At 37.6% G+C, this 23,906-nt stretch overlaps 2 protein-coding genes across 5 annotated transcripts; both read right to left on the bottom strand.

The window, feature by feature from the left end:
• Positions 1 to 196: 196 nt before the first annotated feature.
• Positions 197 to 9,255, bottom strand: LOC105840904. 2 transcript variants are annotated; one of them, XM_036286542.1, is made up of 6 exons: positions 8,002 to 9,255; positions 2,896 to 3,012; positions 2,490 to 2,568; positions 2,247 to 2,412; positions 1,645 to 1,782; positions 197 to 1,409 (listed from the first exon to the last, which is right to left on the bottom strand). In XM_036286542.1, exons 1-6 carry the CDS (start codon positions 8,343 to 8,345, stop codon positions 1,105 to 1,107), a joined length of 1,149 nt encoding a protein of 382 aa, XP_036142435.1. In that variant the 5' UTR covers positions 8,346 to 9,255; the 3' UTR covers positions 197 to 1,104. The 2 variants fall into 2 exon arrangements, with proteins under 2 accessions (XP_036142435.1, XP_036142436.1); XM_036286543.1 differs by lacking the exon at positions 8,002 to 9,255 and adding an exon at positions 5,830 to 6,019.
• A 3,827-nt stretch (positions 9,256 to 13,082) lies between these two features.
• LOC105830400 (integrin beta-PS) lies at positions 13,083 to 20,309 on the bottom strand. Of its 3 annotated transcripts, none has more exons than XM_012669698.3 (10): positions 20,156 to 20,309; positions 19,520 to 19,697; positions 19,094 to 19,394; positions 18,746 to 18,974; positions 18,570 to 18,654; positions 17,842 to 18,489; positions 17,295 to 17,606; positions 16,583 to 16,783; positions 15,713 to 16,213; positions 13,083 to 15,448 (listed from the first exon to the last, which is right to left on the bottom strand). In XM_012669698.3, the coding sequence occupies exons 2-10, from the start codon at positions 19,694 to 19,696 to the stop codon at positions 15,383 to 15,385; spliced, it is 2,520 nt and encodes an 839-aa protein (XP_012525152.1). In that variant the 5' UTR covers position 19,697; positions 20,156 to 20,309; the 3' UTR covers positions 13,083 to 15,382. The 3 variants fall into 3 exon arrangements, with proteins under 3 accessions (XP_012525152.1, XP_036142434.1, XP_012525151.1); XM_036286541.1 differs by lacking the exon at positions 20,156 to 20,309 and adding an exon at positions 20,005 to 20,133; XM_012669697.3 differs by lacking the exon at positions 20,156 to 20,309 and adding an exon at positions 19,898 to 19,993.
• Positions 20,310 to 23,906: the final 3,597 nt, after the last annotated feature.

Genomic DNA, 23,906 nt, shown 5'->3' with positions numbered 1-23,906 from the left:
CAGAAATCAGAGGGAGAGGGGGGAGAGAGAGAGAGAGAGAGAGAGAGAGAGAGAGAGAGAGAGAGAGAGAGAGAGAGAGAGAGAGAGAGAGAGAGAGAGCTATTTTATATCGTACTCTATTTTTAAGACTGTCGAAATTTTGCAGTCATGCGAGGTAAGGTCTCTTGTACATATGTACATAATAACAACAAATATATATTTTTGTATCGTCTGTCGTGTATTTTCAAATGTACGAGATGCGTAGACAAGAACAAACACCAATTATAAACGGGCTACAAAAACGCGTGTCAGACTCAGCAAACGCCTCGTTAATCTCTTTTCGCGTATTTTTTTATACATCTCACAGACACGTGTTGCAGTTATAGTACATTCTTACATTTAAAATATCATTTGCGCTACCTGGAGTGCACCTTTTAATTTGATCGTATTAGGTACCTTTCGCGTTCCTTATTTACTGTCGCAGTGGCGCTGTTGCAATCATAGCAATTAGGTCAAAACGAACTGACGACTCTTCAGGTTAAAACGTTTGTACACAGGTGCATATTTATTACATTGCAAATGTACATACGCCTACTTATCATCCAGAACATTAAATACAGTACCAGTGGTATCATATTGTACATGTATAACGTATCTACAGTTGAGTCCCCTTATTCTCGAGTCTCCCCACTTCTCCCTCTTCCTTCACTTCTTCTCACAACGGAAGAGAATAGTAAAGCGAGAAGAGAAGTGGTAGAGAGAGCAAAGAATACGGGCGTCCGACTGATTTCGTCTAAATAAATAAATCTTGCTTTCTCTTTTCATCTTCCTGCGCTTTCCGACCGAGATCGGTACTTTATACACGCGCGCACGCGAGTACATCGTCGCGATCGGGAGACAAATATGTGACTTAAAAATTAACATTATTTTAATTATTTCGACCTACACCATCACGTATACGACCGAGACAATCGAAGCGTTTCAAGCAAAGTCGCTATCATTGGTCGATTGAATCTGCTTTTTTTTTATTTTACAGAGATCAGAGAGATGGCTTTTTTTCAGCTTTATGTCATCATTTCTCAATTCAATCGCGCACGATGATCTCTCACTTTCTTGCCGATTTTATCACATTTCTATCTTCGCTATTTCCTCCTTGTCGATTATCTCGAAGTCGCTATCGCCGCCGTTGCTCTCATCGCTGCTGACCGTGATTATTTTCTTCCCATCGAAAACGTCCTCGGAGGAGGACGAGGAGCTCTTTTCGAAGTGGCCGGTCTGAAACTTTATGCCATTCTCCTCGGCATCGTTCTCGCCGACGCTAAGCTCCAGTTCAGACAGCTCGACACCATCGGTACTACCTTCACCGTGGTACGGTATGTTGAACGCTATCTCCTGGAGGCCCTCGATGAAATCCTCGTCATAAAAAGAATCTGCGAGAGTAATGAGATGTAAGAAGTGCGATGAGATGTAAGGAGATCGAATAGACGGGAAAGCAAACGAATTTATTCTGCTTTAATTTATTAACCGGAAAATAAGCCAATCGATATGGAAAAATGCGGCAAATCTCTTTTAAAAAGTTAAATAAAATATTTAAATTTTTCAGCCTATCTAAACCGCAAATTCTGTATTTGAATTTACGCTATAAACAAGTTTGTTGCAACGTACCGTTCTGAGTGTCCGATTGCATGCTCGTCGGTGTTGGCGAGTGATCGCCCGTCTCTCCCACTCGGTTCAACACCTGCAGATTCGCCTCGGTCACCACTGGTAAAAATTCATCCTCGATTTCGCTGTCGCATTGCCATTCTGAAAAATAAATGAAAGGTAGCATGTTTCCTCGTAACGTTACAGTGAAATATCGTTGCATTAAATTATATACAAAAAAATTGAATAAAGATTCGAGTTTATCGTTGAAGCTCAGCAAGATAAAGTTACAAGAAAATTATCTAGACAATTGTTTTATTCAATACCGATGTTACAACTATCTAGGTAAAATGTATCTAGGATGTATATAATTTCATATTTTATTTATTTAAAATTGAATCACCTTTATCTCTCTTATCTAAGATACGTTTCCGCGTAAATTATTTTTATTTTGTTATCTAAGCGCAACACTGGGCACAACGAATTGACATTACAGACCATCGCTAAGTTCGAACTGTCTGAAATATTCGAACTGGATATTTTTTTATTTCAAATTATCCGATCGTTCGATCTGATATTGAATCTTTTGTTTCGTTTTGAGCTCTAATTCGGACGCATTCCATTACCTTTGTGTGACATGAAGTACTCCGATACTTTGTCAGACAATTTCAGAGGTAACCGCAGTATCAGAGATCCCAATACGATGCCCCAGTATATCGAATAAGGGGTCGACGGATTGATGTGACCGAGGAGCCACAAGCCGAAGGCCACAAGGCAAAGGACGGTGCAGTACTGAAACATTTCAGGTAGAATGTTCTCAATCTTTTCTACGAGAAAGATCTTTTCTTACGAAACAAAGGGATTCTTACCAATCCTGGTTTCTCGCTCCGCAACTTCAGCAGACTCTTCCATAGCCAGTGAAGCTTACTGCATACCCTTTGACGCTCCCTGGAACGTGTGTATGAAAGTTCAAAATTACTATTGGTTCTTTATTATTTACCATTTCGTCTTTATTTATTTTTATTAAGAGCCAGATTAAATTAGGCGTGAGAAATAATATTTCTATCGAATTCCAATAATAATAATTTTACCGTTAACAGCAAACGTAACGAGATAAATTAACTATGACAAAGATAGTCTAATGACAGGAATATTACATTGTGTTATTCAGCAAATTTTATCTCGGCGTGTTATTATTTAGAAAAATAGCAAGACTGCAGATAACGTGCAACTTGCAACAACGAAAGCGATAATAATTCTCTTTCGATGACTTACGCTGCAGGGGCCAGGGTGTCCATGAATTTGAAAGCGATCATTACTTGGATAATAAAGTACACGGTGAGAACCCTGAATGGTATCCGCGATGCCGGTACTCCAATCACGCTATAGAGCCTGCAACGAGAGGGCACAACGTTTCGTGAGAATTTCTCGCGGAAAACAATACTAACGGCAAATCGTTCATTCTCGTAGGGATTTCGGAATGTGAGGCCCCGCGAACAATGAAGAAATATTAAATATTAGGCATAGAAATTAGAATTTTTAGAATTAGTTTCCTCAGTAGACATCAAACACACACACAACGTAACATATTTATCTGTAATGGTAATTGAGAAAACTGATTAAAAAAATTTTTATCCCTATTTTTAATTATATTTATATATTATTTCTGATTATAATAGTATATATTTATATATACTATATCTAATTATATATACACATATATACATATATATATATATATATATATATATATATATATATAAGAAATCGTATAATAGATGGCAAAATTGCAATTAACACAACAATATTATTTTATTACTTGCATATCAATCAAAACTTTGCTTGCTAATACAAAACATTTGTCTCACATCAGTGTAGAAGTTCTTGTCGTAACTAACCATTATTGTCATGCAATTAATTTCTCGAAATTTAAGTTTCTACAAGATTATAAAAATTATAGAAATCTTGTTTAAAAAGTACACCGCGAAGAATTCTAAGGACAAAATTTTCTCTCTATCGTATTCTTATCTTAAATCGCGAAGAATCGGGCGCTTTCTTTGACAGAATTTAACAAGAGTTCGATTAAAAGACGCCAAACTCGAAAACTTGTGACGTTCGCAAATGTAAATAGATCTGGGGCAATCCAGCGATAAATTCCGTAAGAAACACGATATCGATTTAGCAGTTATTCTCGCGCGACCGACTCGTGTATCCGTTTCCATTATATTTCAGTTGAGTAAAAAACGTCAGGCGTGTTCCTCAGCCGGACTTTGATTTATTTATATATTGTGCATTACGTTTAAAAAAATATATATATCATAATAAAATTACTTCTCGCCTGGCGATCTTATCGTCGTGAATAGGTAAACAACTCGATGAAAATCGCAATATATTCGGTTTATCGTCCTTACGACGCGTGAAATTGCGCGTCGCGTCGTCTTCCTCCGTTGTTACGCATTATTTAAATGATAGTTTGAAAGAGCACAAGGACAAGCAATTATGACGCGTCGCTTTTCATGATAATCGTGGTGTTTTCTTATCACGCCTTGGACTAATTGTTACACAGGAAGTTGGTTCTACTAACGATCTTGATTGGAAGAAAAGCGTAAAATTTAAAAAAAACTGATAGTAGATATGATAGGAACATATTTAAACTTTATTAATATTTTAATTTTTATTTTATTTTATTTATTTTTTTATCGTGCAGTTATCGTCTCAACACCAAATTCACATTTGAGCTGCAACATACAGTAACAATTATCTTCAATAAAGAATATTTTTGATAATACTCTTAAAATATACTTGTCACTAATTTTAGAATAATCCGTTGAAAACAGATTTTACATTTTTTCTCGAAGAATATTATAAAATTGAATTTTAAAAAAGTCAAAGTCATATAAATACATCGAATTTTTATTTTAACTTAATATTTTTAATTAAATCATTAAATTAGTAAAATTCAGAATATATTTTAAATAAATTTGTTACTTATGACGAATATATATTTAGCTAGATTTATAGATATATAAATTTGTGAATTATTTAAAATTAGTGATACTTATTTAATTCAAGTACACATTTTTCTGTGTGAACATAGAAGTTTATTTTAAGCAAATCTTACTTGTTTCAAGTAAATAATGAGTATATTTTAAGACTATTCATCAAGAAGATATTTTTTGCAAAGATAACCGTTACATAAAAGAAGAAAACGAAAAAATGAGAAACTGCTTTTCTTAACATGAGAATAAATGTTTCTGTGTGTACAGAGAAGTTTATCTATTTCTATCGTTTCTAAACAATGTCATACATAAACAATTAACGTGTATGTTTTTCTATATAACTAGTCGGTTATCTAATCCAAACTGAAAATTATGATTTATTCTATAAATATTAAAAATGATAGATAATTTATGTCTATATATATTTGTGTGTGTAAGAAATATTAAAATTATTTATAGACATAATAAATAGATAAAAAGTTAATGATTAATAACTTTTAACTTTAATTTACTTAATTTTAAATGAATCGATTTTTAACTTTAAATTAAATTTAAGTTAATTTAATTAGCTATTTTCGAAATACATAAACTGTAATTTATTAACTTTTCTTCTAAATAAAAGATTTTTGTTTGTGTAAGAGAAAAACTATTTTAAAAACATTTTTAAAAACAAAACAAATTTCTTTCCCATTTCATATAATTATTTTACAAAAAAAAAATGTGTGAAAATTATTTAATGATTTATATTGTAACTATTTTGTCATTTAGAGTAATTTAATTTTAAACAATTACGAAATTCCAATTTAATATAAATAATGCTTTGCAAAATTAAGATTTATTTTATAAATGAAAGTTAATTTAATCTTGACGTGACTAAATTAATTTTATAAGCCGTTAATTTTTAATTATTATAGTTAAAATAAAATCTTAACTCTTACTCAATCCTGTTTATATGCATAAACACAAAATCTAAAATAGAAGTATTACATAATATGCCAAATATACATAAACATGACAGGATAATATTTCAATTTTCTACCAAAACACACAATGTCGAATAGACATTGATTAAAGAGGGTAATTAAATTACATTCTAAATAAAAAAGAAAATACAAATCTGTTATTTATGAACCGTGAAAACACGATGGAATCTTTCTTATCTAATTCCATCGGAATTTTTTAAGCAGGGGAAGGATTGCATGCACGAGACCTTGCATATGATCTTTCCCGATCGCGTAAACACCGGAAGCGCGCGCGGGTCCGTAAACACCGGAAGCGAAGACGAAATTGTTGTCGTTCTCCGAGATATCGCCTCACATTTACGCGCATTTCACTATGAGTAATCGCGCACGCGATTATGACACACGTACACGCGCGCACAATACACACGCACACGTATTGGCAGTGCGCGTGCACGTACGTATGTACGTGCGCATCGCCGTTGCGCGAAATTCCCCCCTTTCTTCCCCCCTCCCCACCCCTTATCGTTCGGAAAGGGGCCTTGACCTAGAAGGCGAAGCTCCGCTCTCGTGCACACGAAACGTAAAACAGCTGTAACGCTGTGGAGCTGCGCGGCGCGGCGACGGGCAGCGCGTGACGTCACGGGCGGCCGGAGGCGCGGCGCGTCACCGCGGGAGGCAAAACACGCGCGCGCGGCGACGGGGACGATAACCGTGGCGCAATAAGTCGAGATAAGGACGCCGTCGAAGCCGTCTCTCCCGTCTTCGCACCAGTCGAGGGACCTTCCTACCTTTCCCCCCCCTAAACGACGAAATCACGGTGTCCTTAAAGTCCAACCGGGCGACGGTGCCCTTTAAACGCGTCTTTTAAATCCGCGGGAGGGGAAGGGAGCGCGAAGGTTCTCCCGCCGTTATAGGAGTTTCCGGTTTTGTTTTTGTTTTTGTTTTTTTTTTGTAAAGCGTGCACAGAAAAAGAACGTCCTCGTTTCGATATTTCTTTTGTTACGATTTTCAATGTAACTTAATATTTATTCAAAAAATTGTAATATTAAAATGAGATTATGTTAAAGCGTTAAAAAGACATGGATAATTTTATACGTGTAGACTTCACCAAGAAAATATTCTCATTCTCATTATTCAATAATAATAATTTTGATGGGCTGAGGAAAAAATTGAATAGGAAATAATATTAGAATTAACAATAAGAATTTTTTAATAGTTCATTGTCAGATACAATAACAATCGCGTCGTGCTCTTCAGATTAGATTATCTAATTCTTTAAAGAAGATTAATTGTTATTCATTATATATAAGCAAGAATATGAAATACGTTAGTTTTAATTCGATACTAAAATGTTTGACACTGTTCTGCTTGCGTGGAATCCAGACTTTCAAGGACTGAAACCATTATTGGAAATTTGAAAGGGAGGCAAGGAAAGGAAAGCTTCTTCCTTTGATCAGCTTGTGTTCTTTACACAGAACAAAGTAAAAATAAGTATACTCCACCAATGTCCATTTCTGTCGATATAAGATAACTTTAATCCACTTGAGGCGAGCCACTACCGTATAGATTATAACATTGATCATAATTTAATTTACGCATTATCTTTTTTCAATTGTTAGAAGTACAAGAGGAAGACGAAGAAAAAGTTAAATCGAAAACAAAGTCGGTTGGAAATAAATGTAAAATTGTAGGGATACAAAAGAATTGTTCGATTAGCGAGAAACATAGGGAGACGAGGAAAATAAAAGATTCTAATCGATGTCCATTTTTATCGGTTAACTTTGATGCTCAGTTTAACTCACTTTTTATTTTTCTCTTATTCTTAGAACTAGTGGAAGGTATAAGAAGCCGAGAGTATCTTTTATTCGCACAAGTCCGCGCAGAAAAAAAGTTAGTATTAATTTAGCAATCATTGTCTTACGTATAAGCAGGAATATAAAATCTTTAGTTTGATAATCTTAGATATCAGTAAAAAATTACATTTACGTTTCGATATTATAGTAGTCATCTAAAGCGCATCGATTGTCTTGATAATTTTAATAACGTTAAAAATCTAAATCTAATTCCGAAGATAAGTATATATTATTTTTATCGAACCACACGCAACATTTCATTCTTGCTCTCACGCGAGCAAGTCGGAGTCCGTTCAAGCTCGTCAAATTCTTCAAAGATTTCACATTCCCACTTACATATGTAGAACAATATGAATCTAGACAACGTCTTGGGACTATTGTATTTCTCTCGACGCGAGGGTCGCGGGAACAAAGCGGAGGTAAGATGAAAGGGAGCCCGTTTCGCTTTTCCTTCTTGGCCAAACTTTGGACGCTAGAGAGAGAGAGACCTCGGGGAACAACCGGAAGGAAAGAGTGTAGCAACACGACGCGACGTGCGCGCGCGTGCGCGCTCGCCCGCGTACTCACCAGAACGTCACGTTGAGCACGACGATCAGGTAGAGGTTGACGAAGAACGTGAAGTCCTCCCAGAGCAGCGTCTTCTCCATGGCGCGGCAGTATCGGCACACCTCGCTCCGGCATGCCGGACCAGGCGATGACGCCGACGGCGACGACAACGTCGTCGTCGTCGTCGTCGCCGTCGTTTCCCCCGGTGACGGCGTCACCCCGACGGCGTCGCCGTCGTCGCCGTGACCCACGGCGACTCGACGGTACATCCGGCAGCACACGTCCCACAGGGGCCACTCGGTGGCACGTATCACGAGCCGGCGACCGGCCAGGAGTCGGTCCCGCATCCAGAGTCCCCGCTCCATAGCACCCGGACCGCGGGCACCGCGTCGCTCCACCTTCCTCTCCTCCTCCTTCTCCTCTTCCTCCTCCTCGTCGTCGTCGTCGTCGACGGTCGTCCAGCGTTCCCGCTCCTCTCTTTCTTCTCTTTCTTCTTCTACCACCCCTAAGTCACGTTATTTTGTCTGGCTCTCCCGTCGATCAGGTTTCTCTCTCTCTCTCTTTCTCTCTCTTTCTCGTCGAACTCGTGCTCCCCCGTGTAGACACACAGCACTACTCGCCGTGCATGGCACGGACACCCGCTGCTCCCCGCACCGCTCGTAAGACGATCGTCGGCACGAAGGGGTGTATTAATAGCGCGCGTGACAGCCTCTGTGGGGCGAATGCGACGCAACGACGAACAGACGAATGGGACACGAGTTCCTCGGCTGCTGCTGCTGTTGCTGTCGTCGCCGCCGCCGCCGCCGCCGCTGTGCGAGGGCGGCGGAGGGGGGGGAAGAACGGGGAAGAATATGGAGCGTAGGAGCGGTGGCGCGGAGCGCCGAATCGCCTCGGAGAAGAGGCTCTGCTACGCACAACCCCCGCAACACACACACACCCAGGGGGGTCACCGATGTATACACACTGTTATATGTCACTCCTCGATATGTACTTCTGTTCTCTCCTTCTCTCTCTCTTCCTCACTCCCTCTTTCTCTCTCTATCTTTCTACTTTCTACCTCTGCGCCTGCAGCGGTATCGCACGCGAGCAGCACAGCACGGTGTTCTTTGTTCCGCGCTTCTTCGTTGCCCCTCTGTCGCACCACGGGGAGGATATTACCTGCCGATCGGATCCCCGATGAATCGCACGACGACACTATACGGTGCACGTCCGCCGCGCGCGGTCGGCGCGGATTTTTAACTGCGGAGAGAGCGAGAGACTTGCGAGACGCGCGACGAAACCGCGCGGCTTTGTGCGCCGTTTCTGGACGACCCGATACGATGACGCGCGCGCGTGATGGAGGCCGCCTGACGTACACACGCTCTAGTATTATTTCGTCCGTGTAAAATATATATGGTGTGTGTGTGTGTGTGTATATATATACATCGCGTTCTCTCCTAGCGCTCGCCCCCCTCCTACTCTGTCCACTCCTCTTCCTCTCACGCCCCCGCGTTCTCGCTCACCGCGCGTACGCAACACGTGACAGTTGCACGCGAGTCGCGCAATTTCGTGCGCGAAAAAGCGAGATCTAAAAAAAAAAAGGTCGAGTATTTTCGCGAAAAGGTCGCCGTGAAATTTGTCCTATCCTTTTTCTCTCCCCCGCGCTCGAAGAATTCGTCCGTTTGCTGGGGGGGGGGGGGGGAACTCGACGTACTTTTGTTTTATTTTCTAGGTTTTTTTTTCTAGTTCTGAAAACTGGTTGTGTATGTTATTTAAGGCAATAAATAAACAAGCGGGAAAACGATGTTGGGATGCCAGTTTGTAAAATTATCTTCAATTTTATCATTGCATTTATTAGGTGATTTTATTTATGATACTGCGCCGCAACATTTGTTTCACTTATTGATCGGAGATTCCGTAGGGTCGAAACGTCATCCGTCGTTCGTTTAACATCACGAGATATTGGAGATATTTTAATAATTGACATACTTTTGTAATTGACGTACCTAACTGTTCGCTTTATCGGCCGAACGACAGGCCGAACTTATTTATACGAGCCGCTTAGTATTTTTTATTTTCCAAGCGAAAAAAAAAAGAATTTACCGAACGTATCGAAGTGCGCACGCGTAACTCTCGCTATGTACTACTTCGATAGGCGATTCGCGGCTAAATTCGCACGGTGGGCGCAACAATTCCGCGTGTGTCACGCTTGTTTTTTTCCGCGCCGCACGTCATCGCGCTGTTTTGCGACAAATCGAAAACAAATCTCTCGAGAAAAACATTTAATAAAATCGACATCTGATGATCTGATATTCCCTCTAATATTCCCCCTTTCCCTTCCTGCCTCTTTTTTGTTTTACTACTTCTCAGTACTGTTTATTCATTCCCGATTATTATTATTAATCACCAGGTTACACGTTACAATGTTTCTTCGTTAACGTTTCCGACACACCTGTTGGTGCGTTAAAAACTCGACGAACTCGTTCGGGGAAAGGGGGGGAGGAAAACTTGTATTTTAAAATATTGCTAAACCAGTTTACCGTCCCTTTCGCCGTATTTTCGATCGATTAAAACGTTACCGAGTCGCGACAAGTTTTCCATCGCGTTTCCTGAACGTGCGACTTTGCCAATTAGAAATTCAATGCGAAGTATGCCCGAACGAAAATTACGCGTGGGCGAAGTGCGATCATTTTAAAATGAGAGAAAGAGAGAGAAGAGCGACCAATCGCGAGTCGAGAATCACGGCGAATGTCACGCCGGTGAAATCACGCGTGTCGTGCATTACGCGATTGGTCAAGCCTCTCGTGCGCTTTGAACTTTAAAAGGCTATAGTGATGTAGGTCAGGTTCCCCTTCGATCAACAACTTTGTAACAACTGGCCCCTCTCCTGTCCTCCTTCTGATGCAATCTGATACGTTTTCTTCATTATCATGTTGATTTTCCGAATTTACGACACTTTGTTTCAGCAGAGAGATTCATGAAGAATTTTTTTCTTTAATAATCTTCTAGAATAGAAAGTACACGTGTTATGTTTGTACATACCTTGTGGATTTTTTTTTCGTTTTTTGTATCTCTCAAATATTCCACTTCAGAGCTCGGACAGCAATTTGACGCTCGAAATTACTTTTTTTTAAATTCTATGACAGATAGTGACGGAAAGATCATATCGATACTCCGTCTCAATATTTTTGTTCAATTTTAAAATTTATTTATTGTCACAAAATAAGAAATAGCAGATAATAAAAAATAAATGCGGATTTTTGTTTGTATGAAATTCGATTAATTATAATTACGCACTAATTACCGCATTGATTCACATTTTATATCATTTGTTTTTTAAAAATTCTCAAGTCCAAGTGTATTCTCTTAAGTTGTCAATTCAAGGAAAGTTATCTGCGTTTTTTAATAGTCTTATGTTTGCATGTAAAATTTTCTGACAAAATTTTTCTACAATTCATCCTTCTATTCAATGTAAATGATTACATTTTCATAAGAGCTGTAAAGGAAAATCAATGATACCAGTACTTGGTTTACATAATTTAACATTTAACGACGAAGATAAACCGGTCGTTCGGCCGTTTTTCTTTCTAGTCATTAATTTACAGTCTCCGCAATCCTAGCGTTTACGAAATTCCCGTTAGCTTTAATTTATACAAAAAGAGATAAAGCGCACGTATATACTTTCGCTCGTTAGGCCGAAACACCTTGTCCATAACTTTATCATTCAAGGAAGAACGCAATATTCGAGCTGTCCAAGTAAACATGGGATGAATCATCGAATATGCGGAGCACTGTAATAAATATATCTCTTTCTCTCTCATAAATAAACAGATTTAATGAGATAACGAGAAAAATACGTGACGCAGTTTAAACGTTTTTAATATCCTCGATATCATCAACATATCTCGGTGACAAACATCTCTCCTTAACTTCCGAAACTTTTCTGGGATTCGCAATCGATTTGAAATGCGATGCGACGATGCGAATTTTTCGTAGAATTCTTCACATAATTTGTTAGAATTTTTATATAAAAATTCTTTAAAATTTTTGAAGAATTTTAGAATTTAAATCTTTGAAAATTTTCTCACATTTTTCATACGAATTGGAACAAGAATTGCCGAGAAAGTTTACATTTTTCATACACGTAAATTTTTAAATATTCTTTATTCTAATTTCCGAAGAAAAACTTATAAAAAATTGAAGAAATTACAAAAAATACGAAAAATTCTTAAAAATTATGAAGAATCATAAATACTCTCCTTTAGCAAGGTTTTCTTTCAATTCAAAGGAATATTCGCTCGAATTCCTTGAGGGAAAAAGAAACGCCAACGACCTCGATAATCCAAAAAGGCAATAATTTCGTGAGGAAGAAATCACGTTCCGTGTTATAATGTCCGTGTGCGGAATCGAGAAACGTCACGAAGATGCTTAGGCCGCAATAGTCAATCGATACAGAAGAAAAGGAGATGATCCAACGTGTTTTTTCCCCTTCCCTCCCTTCTTCTACACGTTCACGCTCACGTTGCGACACGCACGAATACGCACGCGATCGTGTGACGACGTCGGCTAATGTTTCTATTAATCTTGCCGTTGAATCGATTTTTCTTCGCTATGCCCTCCTGCCATTCTGACCCACAATGACCCCTGACGGTTCCCACGCTTCTGGATTATAATTGTATAATTTTTTCTTTAAAGCAGAAACATGAAAAATGAAACATTTCAGGATCGTACAATAAATTGCAAAATTACGTTCAATATTGTTTACGTTACGTTTACACGAATCTTTTTCAAATAAACAATGTAAATTATTGTAAATTGGATAATTCAATATGGAAAAAATAATTATAAGTGTTAAAATATATAATTTTAGTATTAATAAAATAAAAATAATTAAAAAATGAATATCATTTCCACTATTTCTGATGAAATCTGAATTTTCGACGATTCATCGATTATTGTTTATATAGATGACACTTAATTTACATAGTTTACATTGTATACATGTAATGTACATTATTTATATTTTATATGTAAGCGTTCGACCCTGAAAAATATTTTCACTTTTCACATTTCTATCCTAGGAAAGAAGTTAGTGATCGCAATCCTGTAAATGAGAAAACAACTTACTAACACATCGTCTTTATTAGTCCTCGCACAGGGTTTACATATGATCTATCGAGTTTGCGCGCGAGCTATCGCACGTAGAGTAACATCGACTATAATTAATTCTCTCGTTGGAGTTATATAATATGTATATATATAAAAAAGAAAAACGCGATTAACGTCGCGAGGACGCGGTTAGCTCTACCGTAAAATTAGCCGTTAAAAAGTCATAAAAAAAGAAAGGAGTAAAACGGTTTAGACAAACAACACGAATAAATGTATATATAACGGTCGCGCGGCAAGCTCGATTTCGCGTCTACCGCGCGTTTCTATTATTAGTCTCTTTTTTTTTCGTGGCACAATGGGAAGAAGGCCACTCTTTGCGCTTCTAATCCTTCCGGATCGATTTATAGCTCCTCCGTGGAGATTCACGAATAGAGAGAAGACTGAAATAAATAATTCAGTTGTCAACGCACGCAACTGCTCTTGTCCTCGGAATTATTTTTATTTTACGTATTCCGGAATTCCTCCTCGTGTGTGTACTCCTCTTACATCAGAGCATCGCACGACTGACTACGTGACAACCCCTTCATTCTATGTCAATTCACTTCGGGGGAATTAGCAGTTTGTGTGCAAACGTGATTTTTACGTAAATCGCTCGCTTATGTTGAAAAAGTGCCCGTCCTTTGTTAAAATTGTTTCTCTTTCAAAAACAATTTACAGACAAAAGTTGAAACTTGTCTTTTGACAGTTTTGAAAAATTGGCGGAGTTAACCCCACAATTTTTATTTCTTATTTGTTTTTAAAAAATTACAGCAAATTTATAGGATTTATAAGATTTTTTTAAATCTATATAATTCAAAAAAGAAAACTTTATCTGATCTCTTTTTTTGCACCGGGTTTTAGATTCACCCCGTAAAGAATTAACATTTAATTAAGAAGCATTCTATATATATAATATAATATATATGTGTATATATATATCTTTATAATTTTACGAAATAATACGCGAGTCATAATCGTGCAGTTATCGTCATCGAGCTAACGTTATAACACGGAGTAAACTTACTTCTACACGGGCAGTACTTTATACATTTATACAATTTCCTATAAACACTTTCGGGTCCTCCTTAGTTGCGCACAAAAATACACTCTAACAATTAAAACAATTACATTACAGGATAAAAAATTCGTAGGTAAATGCAAATTCGTAAAATTTCGCTGCGTGAAGTATACTTTACAAATTGCATTGATAAATAGCGTGTAAAATCTTCGATAGTTATTCGTTAAAAAAAGAAAACAATGCCTTTTTTAGCATTGTTTTGAGTATATAGTAAATGAAACATGTAACTTAACATGTGCGATATACTTCGGAATGAAACCAGCACTGGAGAATAAATAAAAGATCACGTACGGCTTATTTCGCTTCGTTTCGGAATTTCAGCCGCTTCGGCATTATAATAATTTTCGAGCAATTAATAATTAATTGCTTTGACGTGTTTATAAATGCTTTCATATCTGATATATAATTTTGCCGACTAAAAACGACGTTTGTAGCACTTTACGAGTAATTTTAGTTTGTTCTGGAAAACAAACTACTATGCAGTACTTGAAATTCTGGTAGTTTGTAAATTTCTAATATTTGTTGAGTAACTTTCTTTATCTTGAAAAAAGTGATAACAAAAACTTATTTCAATGGTAGAAATAGCAATTATGTAACATGTAATATAGAGAATAGCTGACATAACGAAGCGAAATAGATTGCATTTCTCTTCAGATTCTGAATTCATATCTAAGTTATATCTCGCACATTTTAAGTAACGTTCAATACTATATAAGAAATATATAAAAAAAGACATTAAAAGTTAATGCAAGCGTATTATAATAATGACATTAAAGGCACTTGGTTCTTAGGATTAGCCTAACTAGCGTGAATCTTAAAACATGATCGCAATAAAATGTAACATTAAGACTTCGTAAACAAATAGTGCGTTTCTCGCGCGCGCGCGCGCACGCATCTGAAATGCAGTCTATGTTATATGGCAGTATTAAGTCATTCTTTACAAATATCTCAACAAAAAAATAGAGTATACCGTATATATATTTAAATATTAGTTCCTTTAAATAATTATATATACGCTAAAACGTTAGCTTTAGATCTCGTTAGAAGCCGTCGAGGCTTTCGCATATAATTCAAACTATTGCCAAGTTCGAGACAAATCGCTCATTCGCTGCGAATTATTTGATGTGTCATGTCACAGCGACGATGCGATACCTTCTTGAAAAAAAGTTTCACGTTATGTTTTACTTTCGAGACGTGTTATTTCCCGGCGTAGGTCGGATTCTTGAAGGTGGAAGTCGCTTGCTTATATATTGGGTTCTCTCCCTATAAAACGAGCAAAGAGAAAACGTTATTAAAGTAAATAACATACAAGTTTTACGAAAATGAGAACTTGAGATTTTGATCATTGATCTTGTCATGTTATTTTTTATCATACTTTTCTTTAAAAAATACAAATTTACCCTAGTATTCAAAATTTTTTCTATTTGTGTAGTGATTTAAAATCAAAGTTTAATTTTTACACAAAGTTTAATTTAACACCTCAATCCGAGATTACAGTCGAGTAATACGAAAAGTGTGAATCATTACCGTGTCCCACTTCGCCATCATCCTCTCCTTCTCGAATTTGGCGAACTCTCGCCTATCGTGTATAGTTGTCAGCAGTTTCCAGAGCAGAAGCAACGCGAGACCGATTAGAACTACCGCCGCGATCACGCCAAGCACAATGCCGAGCATGTAGACCTGCGGCGGACATTCCCGCTCATTCTGAGCACGCACCTGCAGGCAGTTGGTCTCGTTGTAGTAGTAGACGAAGTTGTACTTGCAATCGTCCTCATCTGTGCCGAAGCACGGCACCTCGTCGTTGTCTACGTCGACAATCACCGTGTCCACGCCTTGGGGCACGAATTCCTTGCAGTTCCTCGCGCACTCCTCCTCACTGTAGTTCCCGGTTTTGTACATCTGGCACTGCACGCAGGGCTTCAGCTCTTCGCACCGGCTCGGGCAGGTCGGGCACTTGTTGCAGTGCTTGCCGGAATATCGAATGTTACCCTCCTCGTGACAGATGCACTCGCCGCAGATACAGTCGCCCTTTACAAAGAGAAAAATGAGAAATGCGTTTTGTAAAGAATTTCCAAACATTTGTAATTGTTTTTTAAAATTTATGACTATGTGATTTTCTTTTTTAATTATTCAAATAGCTGTATATAAGTGTATAGAAACATAATTATTATGATTCAAAATGTCAAAATTAAGGAGTTCAACTAAATATTTTTAATAAAAATTAACCCTGTATACAAATGTATGTATCCTAATTATCACGCTTGCTTCTTTTATTCTTATTTATTATAAAAATTATTATTATTGTTTCATTTTCAATTATCAATTGTCAATATTCTCTATACTAAATTACATCAGAAAAAAATAAACTAGTAAAAATATTTTTTGTCGCACACTTACATGGCCTGAACAAAGTATTCCATTCGTAGTTCCCGGTGCAATGCAGGAATCGTTAGATGACCTGCAGTTGCACGATGGACCGGTCCAGCCAGAATTACAGACGCACTGGCCACATTCGCAAGTGCCATGATCGGAACAGAGTTTACCCTGATCGCGATCGCAAGAGAAATTATCGCACTCACAAAAATGTCCCGATATTACCTACAACAATAGAAATTCATAATGACCGAATATTACTGTAACAATTGCACTTATTTAACTTGATTTATTGTGCATCTGTGAGTTACAAGAAAGAAAAAAAAAGTAAAGAGTATAAGAACATGTACAAAGATATACAAGAAGTGAAGTGACAACATTACTGCTGCTACAAAGCGCACTCGGAAAAAAAACACAAAGAAAGTCTAAATTAATTCAATCTATATCTATCTTATCTTATCTTATCCATATCTATATCTATCTATCTATCTATATATATATATATATAATTTTTTTTGCATATTTTTATTTCTATTTTTCCTTATTCATTTCTAATTTTGATTTCTAATATTTTTTTTTTATTTTTTTGCATTTTATCGACTTGTATTATTCAAAATATTAATTAAGAAATAAATAAATTTTGCGATCTGATAGTTATAGATGTGTGAGTTAAACAGAAGAAAAATGTCCGTCGTATGACAGATGTCATCGATCCGCTAGAGAATTCAAGAGGTACCTCGTCCGTATTTTCCCGCTCCTCGCACTCGCACTGGCCGCAGGTGCATGTGCCGCGGCCGGAGCAGTCTACGAGGGTAGTATTGTCGGGACGACATAACTGGAAATGCTTGTCAAAGCCGGTTAGCTCCTGGTGCGAGCTGCATTCGCAATGTTTGCCGAAAAATCCGTCATAACACTCGCAGACGCCGCACTTAAGCGTGCCCACGGCGTTGCACTCGGGTGAGTTTTTCTCGTACATGTGGCCCTCACGCTCGCACTCGCAGTCACATAGCAACTCCAGATTCACCGTAAGAGTCTCATTGATACCGACCTGGAAAAAAGTAACTCAATTAACATAATAATACAAAAATATTGAAATTATAAAATCTTATAAATACTTATAAGAAATTTTACCTTAAAATTAAATAATTTAATTTAATCTTTTTTATAAATATTTATAAGAGAGAAGTATTAAAAAAAAAAATATATATATATATTTAAAAAATAAAAACTAACTGGTACAGTTTCCAACTAATCGATCACATTTGCATAATGACGCGATTTACCGGATAAATGTCAAACTTCTGCTTCCATTCTGATCTGTTGGCTGGACAACTAGTGACCTCGATTTCTGCGATGAATTCCACCTTCGTGCCGACTTTCAGTCCATCGCATTTCGACGTCTCGACCGCCGGTCCGGTGCCCAGACAGCTCGAGAAGTATTTCACCTTGACAGCGCTGCTGGCCGTATCTTTCATTTCCACCGAGCTTGAGATAGCGTCATACTGCTCGCGGATCAGTTCCACGACGTTGCTAGAATCATCCGAGAGCTTACCGGCGAAGGAACCCTCCACATGCTTCATCAGCCTTTTGTAAACGTTGATTTGTTCCTCGGTGACCGCCCATATGATGTTTATCGCGTTCTGCTTTACTTTCAGGTTGATCTGCGAAATACTCGGGTAGTCTTGCAGAGACGAGTGGGTGTACGTACCACCGGCATCCAGATGACAGAGGCCGTCGTTCGGTTTGATAATACCACCCAGCTTGCCGTCGCCCGCGTAGTGAAACCCGGCGTCCGTCGAGAATACCAACAGGCGGCGTGCCTTTTCACGCCAGCCAATCTGATTCCTACAAACTATAGCCTGCATGATCGCATCAAAACCGCCCTCCGGAGCGTCCAGGTTACCGGATACCGATGCGTTACGCACCAACCCCTGTAAGCAAGAATGTTTTTTTAGAAAAATTCGAACAAAATTTTCAATCAATCTAAATTTAATCCATAAATTATCCATACCGCAAATTTGCTCGTGTCCTGAGAAAGCCTCATGATATTCCTGTATCCATAAGGTGCTGCACAACCGTCGCATGGTTCGATAAGACTGGAATTAAGGATTAAAAAGAAAAAAAATGAATAGATGGCACATTCGATAACAGTACAACGTGCTTTCTACGGTTTATTTCGACACTTACGATCTCGGCACTGTGTTGACGTATGGCATCACGACCTTGTCGACGAAGCTGCCAAAGCCTAGACGAAAATTGCTCGTGATCTTGCTCATACTCTCGACCAACAACTGGCCCAGATCAGACAGTTTCTTCTTATCGTCCTCCATGGACTTGCTCAGATCCATAAGATAGTAGAGATCGACGGGATAATCCTCCGCTTGAGAATAAGCAAAGGACATTCTGTAAGCTTCATCTGCAAAACAAATTTATGCATAAATTTTATATCGACAAAATAAAACATTTACAATTTTAACTTTAAAGTAATTCGATAATCGAGTTTAATCTTATTTTTGAATAGCAGCAACAACTTACTTATTCTGAGCTTCAGATTGACCTCCTGTGGCCACATTTGCACAGCCTCGTGCCTCCTACTCCCGCCACTGCCACCCCAACTCTCCTTGTGCGAATGTGAGGAAGACGAAAAGTTAGACTGTGAAGTCTCGATGTATCCTCCTCCTCCTCCTCCTATACCAGTAGCATAACCACCCTTTGTCAGGTTCCGGTGTCGCAGCATGCTGAAGAAGTTGTCTGGATTCCATGTGTACTCGGGAGGACACGTCGCGAATATCTTGGTATTGATGTTTGGGAGGAAGCACCTCTTTTCTGGGAATTTCTTTGTAAAAGCAAAGTTACCTTAGAATCAAGCATATTGATTGAGCACTAGCATTAATATTAATTGCTTGAAAATAAGGAAAGAAAGGGACGCAAGAATTTTCGATAAAGCTGATGCAAACTTACTGGTGCTGCGCACCAAGCGCAGTGTGGAGTCTGTATGCATTCGTGGCACGTCTGCTTACTGATACATGGATTCATGCCAGTCAGCCTTTCTGGAGGAGAGGGATAATTCGCCTGTGCCGACAGACTCACCACCAGCACCACCCCCAACACCAGGATCCATCCTGAGCTGCCCAACATTCTGCAAAATCATGGATAAACCAATAAATCTTTTAACACAGAACGCAGAAACAATAATAATAATAAATGTAAAAGGAGTCACAATTATATAACAATTAAGGTGGTGTTAGAAATTTAGGAACCGTAGACTAGTGAAAGAACCGAAAGAGTTCTCAACGTATCGACGTAGGATATCGGAAACGGGCGGCTCGGATTACATACGATTTCGCTCCCATTTCTCGGGAACCGAGCGTCTCGACGCGAGAGATCGACAGGAGATCGCGATCGGGATCGGAAACTGAATCGACTGACCCGGTAGCAGCGCTCACCTCACCCCCGGTGCACGAAACCACCGTTGCTTATTCATAGTATTTCACACGACAGCGATGCCGTCATCTTTATATTTGCGCGAGCATCATCGCTCACGGCGCGGTGGCGGAGGTTCGGGGCTCCTAGTCGAGACAGAGACGCTGGCTTTACCTGCTTATTTACGCGCGGGACGTCTTTCCACCTTCCTTTTCCTTCTACCCCGCTGCGTTCGGCCTCACAGCATCACAGGCGCCGATGTTTGGGTTGATGTTTCCCTCGTCGTCTACTCGGGGATCACCATAAATGGCAATCCGTCAAACGAACGCACCGAGCACTCCGGTAGTACTCTGTGATGCGATTTCAAGCCCGGGCACGCTCACGCACACATCGCACTCCCCCTATCCGTGAGGCACGCGCGCTCGGCTGCGATCGGCGTGAGCCGTCGCGCACTCGGCTACGTTCGCGGCTGAGTTCGTCCCTTTCTCCTCTGCCTCTTCCCCCATCTAACGTTTTCTGACTTCGAGCTCCGAGGCGATCGCCGGCGTCTAATGCTTTTTCAGAATATGTTTATCGCGCGGGCGCCGCCGGCTCTCGCGATTATTATGATCGGCGCATAATTGTAAAAATAAATATGTACAATTTAATCAATATTTCCTTGTTATTCCATGTAAATTGAATTTATAAATAAAATGTTATTAAATATATCTTATGGTTAATTAAATTAATTATTTAATTATTTAATTAAGTAACGTGCGAAGATTTAAAAAACCTTTTTCTTCGGTAATTTTACAAACTTCGATAACTTCTCGGGAAAAAATGTTTCATATAAAAACATATATAAATATATGTACTTATATAAAAGATGTCTATATATGTTTATATCAGTTTCCTTTCTTTTGTAAAATTTCTGTTTGGTATAAAAAGATAATAGTCATACTGAAAAGATAGAAACTAATTAAAAAAATAATTTTTGCATTGCTTCTTTTAAAAAAGCTATGTATGAAAAATTGTCTATATACAATCATATATATTTCGGAAATTTTTTATACTTAACTTTCTTAGAAGAAGCAATGCGAAAATTATTTTTTAATTAGTTTCTATCTTTTCAGTATGACTATTATTTTTTTATATCAAACAGAAATTTTACAAAAGAAAGGAAGCTAATATAAATATATATGGACATATTTTATATATATTTATATGTTTTTATATAAAACATTTTTTCCTGGGTTCACAAAATTAATATTAGGTAAGTTAATATATTTTTTTAACTGAATTAAGTTAAAGTATTTTTTCTCTCATAATTTTTTCTTTTACATAAATAAATTTTTAAAACTTGGGAAAAAATTAACAAGTTTATGTATTTCAAAAATATTTAGTTAAAATTAAAAATTAAAATTTACAATTAATAAAGTTAAAAGTCATTAGCTTTTTAACTTTATTATTAACTTTTACTATTTAGTAAAATATTTATAAAATATAACTATTTAACAATTTTCTACATTTTATAAGAAAAAGGACATTGACAAAAAACTAAAGGAACATGATTTAAAACGTATTTTATTATTATTAAGCGTCGCACAAAAAAGCAAACTAGGAATTATAAAAATTATAATTATTAATGCATGCGCGATTGTTAAGTTTTTTATCATATTCGAATTGTTCGAGCAAAAGTCTTTTCTTTACTTATTACTTGCTTTATTTTAGTGATGTCAGAAATGGGTCTCTGTCACATTTAGTTATGTGTTTATATAAAAAATGTCTATAGAAACACACACAGCTTTTTTGTACACATTTATTTCATACATATTTTGTCTTATTTTAAAAAATTTAAGAGCTACTACTTTTAGAAATAAAATTGATATTTATAAGCCTCGATTCTATTCTCCACGTCTCAGGCAAAGAGTGAATTTCCTATTGCTTATTGTTTGTTATGTCCTATTGCTTATTGTTACTTATTTTTCACGGTGTTAATTGATTCTTTTTTTCGCTTACTTTGTAATATTGACTGTTGAATATATTTTATGATCTAATCTAATTATAATCGTTTTGATAATCTAGTTTAAACAAACTATGACTTTCTAATTTAAAATAAATATAAATAACGTTTTGCAAAATTAAGTTTAAATTTAACTTGAGTTGATTTAACTTAACTTTCAACTAAGTCAGTTTTTCGTTTATTTCGCAACTTTTAATTTAAGAAAATTAATTTTATATGCTATTAGCTTTAACTTGATTTAGTTAAAAAAATATATTAACTTATCCAATATTAATTTTGTGAAGTTATCGAAGTTTGTAAAATTACCGAAGAAAAAGGTTTTTTAAATCTTCGCACGTTACTTAATTAAATAATTAAATAATTAATTTAATTAACCATAAGATATATTTAATAACATTTTATTTATAAATTCAATTTACATGGAATAACAAGGAAATATTGATTAAATTGTACATATTTATTTTTACAATTATGCGCCGATCATAATAATCGCGAGAGCCGGCGGCGCCCGCGCGATAAACATATTCTGAAAAAGCATTAGACGCCGGCGATCGCCTCGGAGCTCGAAGTCAGAAAACGTTAGATGGGGGAAGAGGCAGAGGAGAAAGGGACGAACTCAGCCGCGAACGTAGCCGAGTGCGCGACGGCTCACGCCGATCGCAGCCGAGCGCGCGTGCCTCACGGATAGGGGGAGTGCGATGTGTGCGTGAGCGTGCCCGGGCTTGAAATCGCATCACAGGTAGTACTCCGTAGGGAGTGTTCGCGTCGGCGTCGCGTGTCGCGCGTGTGTCTCCGTGCGCTCACGTCTCGGCGCGACGCCGCCGCGCCGCTGCGAGGCGCAGCGAGCGCAGCCAACTTCACGGCGCGCCAAGCGGATTGGCCCGTCGCCTGCCGCGCGAGATCGGCTACGTTCACTTGCGAACGCGCCCGAAGAGGGAGAGAGCGAAATAATCGGGATTATTTTTGAGAGATGCACTTGGTAAGAGAATTTCATAGGCTCAGTTCTACAACTTTTTTAATTTACATTGTTAGATGAGTTTAATTAACATCGTCTCATAGGAGAACTCGTTTTATACACAATAGGAAAACATATTAACTTTAACTTAACCCTAGCTTGATCGTCACTCGATCTATGGATCCAGCGGACTACTTAACATTTTTCGGTTCTCTAGCTTTTTGGCTTTTCTCCCCTATTTTTGCATTTTGTCTTGTTTAGACTTCGTCGCTTTCAATTCTTATATTACAATAAGGTTACAAATATTAATTAGAATGAAAAAAATGACAAGGCGAGAAAATCGCGGTCCCGCGAATAATATAAAATGTACCGCGGAGTGTGGTACACATATTAAGGAATAAAAATAAGTGTGATAAGGTTAACTTAATTGAAAGAATATTAAATTTTATTAGAAATAAAGAAAATGCGCTCTTTTGTAAATTTATTCTTCTGTAATGAAGTAATGCATATAGTAGGGCAATAGTACGTTCCCTGAACGCAATCATCAGTATCTTTTCTTATATAATTGATTCCATTATCGTAGATGGCGCATGGATGCACTTTTTGATTTATTTGTGCGCTCGTTTGATTTCCCACAATTAGATTCTATAGTTAGTTTAGATTAGACGTTCAATTGTCGAAACTTTAACTTTAATGTCGAGAAAGAATTGCACCTTCGATCTTCAAGATAATTTTTTCATGCAAAATGAGACATTGTTACACATCTTTTTTCGATTCCGCAAAAAATCGCAGACATTTGTCCGAACAATTCTGTTGAATGCGTTTTTTAAAAATAAATATACCGCGAAGAAGAGAATATTTTGAAAAGGTCTCTTAAAAGAAATTCTCATAATATTTTATAATATATTTACTAATTTTTTTTACTATCTTGAGTTTAAGATTTTTTTTTCAAAATTTTAGGATAAAAC

The sequence above is a fragment of the Monomorium pharaonis genome, chromosome 5 (genome assembly GCF_013373865.1).
Source record: "Monomorium pharaonis isolate MP-MQ-018 chromosome 5, ASM1337386v2, whole genome shotgun sequence".
In the NCBI taxonomy this organism is placed as follows: domain Eukaryota; kingdom Metazoa; phylum Arthropoda; class Insecta; order Hymenoptera; family Formicidae; genus Monomorium; species Monomorium pharaonis.
The sequence above is the reverse complement of the archived record's forward strand: the minus strand, read 5'-3'. Positions and strand labels throughout refer to the sequence as shown.

Coding starts and splice junctions, on each gene's coding strand:
- LOC105840904 (XM_036286542.1), bottom strand. CDS start 8,345: ATGGAGCGGGGACTCTGGATGCGGGACCGACTCCTGGCCGGTCGCCGG. Junction 3,013..8,001: donor GTGCTCAACGTGACGTTCTG/GTGAGTACGCGG, acceptor CTCTCGTTGCAG/GCTCTATAGCGTGATTGGAG. Junction 2,413..2,489: donor GGAGCGAGAAACCAGGATTG/GTAAGAATCCCT, acceptor GAAATGTTTCAG/TACTGCACCGTCCTTTGCCT.
- LOC105830400 (XM_036286541.1), bottom strand. CDS start 20,042: ATGAATAAGCAACGGTGGTTTCGTGCACCGGGGGTGAG. Junction 16,214..16,582: donor GAATACTTTGTTCAGGCCAT/GTAAGTGTGCGA, acceptor CTCTTTGTAAAG/GGCGACTGTATCTGCGGCGA. Junction 15,449..15,712: donor TGATGGCGAAGTGGGACACG/GTAATGATTCAC, acceptor CTCGTTTTATAG/GGAGAGAACCCAATATATAA.